This window comes from Borostomias antarcticus (assembly GCF_949987555.1).
Source record: "Borostomias antarcticus genome assembly, chromosome: 14".
In the NCBI taxonomy this organism is placed as follows: Eukaryota; Metazoa; Chordata; class Actinopteri; order Stomiiformes; family Stomiidae; genus Borostomias; species Borostomias antarcticus.
In genome coordinates this window covers 21119915-21124914 of record NC_140247.1, presented here as the reverse complement: position 1 = coordinate 21124914, position 5000 = coordinate 21119915, and the positions used below count along the sequence as shown (strand labels likewise).

The following is a 5000-nucleotide window of genomic DNA, read 5'->3' as shown; positions in this document are numbered from 1 at the left end:
CTGATCTAACCCCGTATCTAGACTGATCTAACCCTGTATCTAGACTGAACTAACCCTGTATCTAGACTGATCTAACCCTGTATCTAGACTGATCTAACCCTGTATCTAGACTGATCTAACCCTGTATCTAGACTGATCTAACCCCGTATCTAGACTGATCTAACCCTGTATCTAGACTGATCTAACCCCGTATCTAGACTGGATCTAACCCCGTATCTATACTGATCTAACCCCGTATCTAGACTGATCTAACCCTGTATCTAGACTGATCTAACCCCGTATCTAGACTGATCTAACCCTGTATCTAGACTGATCTAACCCCGTATCTAGACTGATCTAACCCTGTATCTAGACTGATCTAACCCTGTATCTATACTGATCTAACCCTGTATCTAGACTGATCTAACCCTGTATCTAGACTGATCTAACCCCGTATCTAGACTGATCTAACCCTGTATCTAGACTGATCTAACCCCGTATCTAGACTGATCTAACCCCGTATCTAGACTGATCTAACCCTGTATCTAGACTGATCTAACCCCGTATCTAGACTGATCTAACCCTGTATCTAGACTGATCTAACCCCGTATCTACAGTAGAGATGAGAGAATGTATCTGAGACGAGAGAATGTCAGGAGACAGGAGAATAACACACTAGCCTGTGTTCTTCAGACCACTAGACTCGGTGCTTATTATAAATTATGAATCGATCTCGAGGGATAAGATTTTAGCACTTAATTCCAGCTTTAAGAAGAATCTCTTTTCTCTTGGGAGCAGGAGGAAGTGGCTCACGTCAGCCACAAACCAATGGGCTGTAACCATTCTTATTTCTCTGACGCTGCTTTGCATATTTCCCATCATGTCGTGCTGTTAACAAATGATTACTCTCTTCAGGGTGCTGGGCTTCTGTGTCTGCTCGGCAAACACACACACACACAAATACACACAACACACATGCGGGCCCTGTCCTCCTGCTTGTGTGTGCATGTGTGCACACACACACACACGCCAACATACAGTACACACACGCCAACACACACACATACGCACACACACACATACAGTATCAACACATACAGTACCCACACCACACACACGGCCCCTGTCCTCCTGCTTGTGTGTGCATGCACGCACACACACACACACACACACACACACACACACACACACACACACAGACACACACACAAGATAATCCCCCACTAGGGCTTCCCCCTGAAAGTCGATGAGTCAAATCATCAGTTGGAGACCAATAAGTCAACTGAGATACTTTAAGTCGAGCAGTCATTTTTTTTGCTCCACTGTCAAGATGCACTAGTGGGCTATCAGCCAACACTCTGATACCCAACACTCTGATACCCAACACTCTGATACCCAGCACTGAGATACCCAACACTCTGATATCCAACACTCTGATACCCAACACTCTGATACCCAACACTCTGACACCCAACAATCTGACACCCAACACTCTGATACCCAACACTCTGATACCCAACACTCTGATACCCAGCACTGAGATACCCAACACTCTGATACCCAGCACTGAGATACCCAACACTCTGATACCCAGCACTGAGATACCCAACACTCTGACACCCAACACTCTGATACCCAGCACTGAGATACCCAACACTCTGATATCCAACACTCTGATACCCAACACTCTGATACCCAACACTCTGACACCCAACAATCTGACACCCAACACTCTGATACCCAACACTCTGACTCCCAACACTCTGATACCCAACACTCTGACTCCCAACACTCTGATACCCAACACTCTGATACCCAGCACTGAGATACCCAACACTCTGACTCCCAACACTCTGATACCCAACACTCTGATACCCAGCACTGAGATACCCAACACTCTGATATCCAACACTCTGATACCCAACACTCTGATACCCAACACTCTGATACCCAACACTCTGACACCCAACACTCTGATACCCAGCACTGAGATACCCAACACTCTGATACCCAGCACTGAGATACCCAACACTCTGATACCCAGCACTCTGATACCCAACACTGAGATACCCAACACTCTGATACCCAACACTCTGATACCCAGCACTGAGATACCCAGCACTGAGATACCCAACACCCTGACACCCAACACTCTGATACCCAACACTCTGATACCCAACACTCTGATACCCAACACTCTGACACCCAACACTCTGATACCCAACACTCTGATACCCAGCACTGAGATACCCAGAACTGAGATACCCAACACTCTGACACCCAACACTCTGATACCCAACACTCTGATACCCAACACTCTGATACCCAACACTCTGACACCCAACACTCTGATACCCAACACTCTGATACCCAACACTCTGATACCCAGCACTGAGATACCCAACACTCTGATACCCAGCACTGAGATACCCAACACTCTGATACCCAGCACTGAGATACCCAACACTCTGACACCCAACACTCTGATACCCAGCACTGAGATACCCAACACTCTGATATCCAACACTCTGATACCCAACACTCTGACACCCAACACTCTGACACCCAACACTCTGACACCCAACACTCTGATACCCAGCACTGAGATACCCAACATTCTGACACCCAACACTCTGATACCCAACACTCTGATACCCAACACTCTGACACCCAGCACTGAGATACCCAACACTGAGATACCCAACACTCTGACACCCAACACTCTGACACCCAACACTCTGATACCCAACACTGAGATACCCAACACTCTGACACCCAACACTCTGACACTCAACACTCTGATAGCCAACACTCTGATACCCAACACTGAGATACCCAACACTCTGACACCCAACACTCTGATACCCAACCTCTGATATCCAAAACTCTGATACCCAACACTCTGATACCCAACACTCTGATATCTAATACTCTGAACGCCTTCCTCCAGCCAACACATTGTCTGATCAGGGAGAGCTAGACATTAAGGCAGCCTGTCCAGCATAGGCATGTGTGTGTGTGTGTGTGTGTGTGTGTGTGTGTGTGTGTGTGTGTGTGTGTGTGTGTGTGTGTGTGTGTGTGTGTGTTCTGTGGGGACCGTGGTTCACTATCATCCTCACCGTTGACCAGGTGACGGGGGCTATGCCCGTGACGCCCGTCTCAACGCGCCCTCCTCCCTGGCGGTGGCGCCCAACGGGACGCTGTACATGGCTGACCTGGGGAACATCCGGATCCGGGCGGTGAGCCCCAACCAGGCCCAGCCCAGCGCCGCCGGGCTGCTGGAGGTCAGCTCCCCCCTGGATCAGGAGCTCTACGTCTTCAGCCAGGTAGGGGTTAGGACATCAATCAGGCTTGGTAACATCACATGCACTGTAGGCCTACTGACTGAATCCCTCTCTGCTCTCTCCTCGTCTCCTCTCTTCTCCCCTCCCCTCCTGTCCTCTCCCCCCTCTCCTCCCCTCCTCCCCTCTCTTCTCCTCTCCTCGTCTCCTCTCTTCTCCCCTCCCCTCCTGTCCTCTCCCCCCTCTCCTCCCCTCCTCCCCTCTCTTCTCCTCTCCTCGTCTCCTCTCTTCTCCCCTCCCCTCCTGTCCTCTCCCCCCTCTCCTCCCCTCCTCCCCTCTCTTCTCCTCTTCTTTCCTCCCTCTCCTCTCCTCCCCTCTCCTCATCTCCTCTCCTTTCTTTCTAGAACGGCACCCACCTCCACACCAAACACCTGATAACGGGTCACTTCCTGTTCAACTTCTCCTACTCGTCGGAGGGCTTGCTGACGGAGCTGACGGGGCGTGATGGCCGGGGGGTGCAGGTGAGGAGGGAGGCGCGCGGTCTGCCCCTCTGGGTGGCGGTGCCCGGCGGGCAGGTCTTCTGGCTGTCCCTCAGCAACAGCGGAACGCTCCGGAAGGTGTCCGCCCAAGGCCACGACATCGCCCACCTGACTTACCACGGCAACACCGGTCTACTAGCGACCAAGAGCGATGAGAACAGCTGGACCACCGTCTACGAGTGAGGGGCTTTTCTTTCTTTCTGTGTGTGTGTGTGTGTGTGCGTGTGCGCGTGTGTATTGTGTGAGTGCCATCTGGTGGTCGTTGTATATAACTGCAATACTGTAGTCAGACTGGTACAGCTCAACATAACACATCTCTCTCTCTCTCTCTCTCTCACACACACACACACACACACACACACATGCACACACACACACACACAGACACCACGTACATGCCTGTCTGGCTTAATCAGCAGTTCCAGCTTGTAGTCCCTGTCAGAAACTCAGATGGATAATTACATGTATAAATCACCAATGACATGGTGTGTGTGTGTGTGTGTGTGTGTGTGTGTGTGTGTGTGTGTGTGTGTGTGTGTGTGTGTGTGTGTGTGTGTGTGTGTGTGTGTGTCTGTGTGTGTGTGTCAGGTACAACAGCGAAGGACATGTCATCAACATCACCCTCCCCACGGGCGAGGTCAGCGGTTTCCACGGCAACTCTGAGCGTTCCTCCCGCGTGGAGGCGGAGTGGGGAAGCAGGGAGAGCTTCGTCGCCACCACCAACCTGTCCGCCGGCGACACCATCTACACCTTCCGACAGGGTACGCATGACCTGTGACCCCCTCACCTCCATCCACACCTGGCCCACTGACTGTCTAGCACCCCCCCCCCCACACACACACACACACACACCTCGTAACTCTCTCAGGGGAGAGGAGAGAGGAGAGGAGATGAGAGGAGAGGGGAGGAGGAGAGAGGAGATGAGATGAGAGGAGAGGAGAGGAGAGGAGGGGAGAGAGGAGAGGGGAGGAGGGGAGAGAGGAGAGGGGAGGAGGGGAGAGAGGAGAGGAGAGGGGAGGAGGGGAGAGAGGAGATGAGAGGGGAGGAGGGGAGAGAGGAGATGAGAGGGGAGAGAGGAGAGGAGAGGGGAGGAGGGGAGAGAGGAGAGGAGATAAGAGGAGGGGAGAGAGGAGATGAGAGGGGAGGAGAGGGGAGGAGGGGAGGAGGGGAGAGAGGAGATGAGAGGGGAGGAGAGGGGGCT

The 5000-nt window shown here is 52.1% G+C and overlaps 1 protein-coding gene across 1 annotated transcript in view; it reads left to right on the top strand.

Moving 5' to 3' along the window:
- The window catches only part of LOC311317549 (teneurin-1-like), a gene marked incomplete at both ends in the record, with an annotated part of 222418 nt that overhangs the window by 198163 nt on the left and 19255 nt on the right, over positions 1–5000 (top strand). Inside the window, 3 exon segments of the mRNA XM_084448623.1 lie at positions 3109–3305; positions 3665–3978; positions 4388–4560. Coding sequence (XP_084304749.1) covers positions 3109–3305; positions 3665–3978; positions 4388–4560 — 684 coding nt within the window.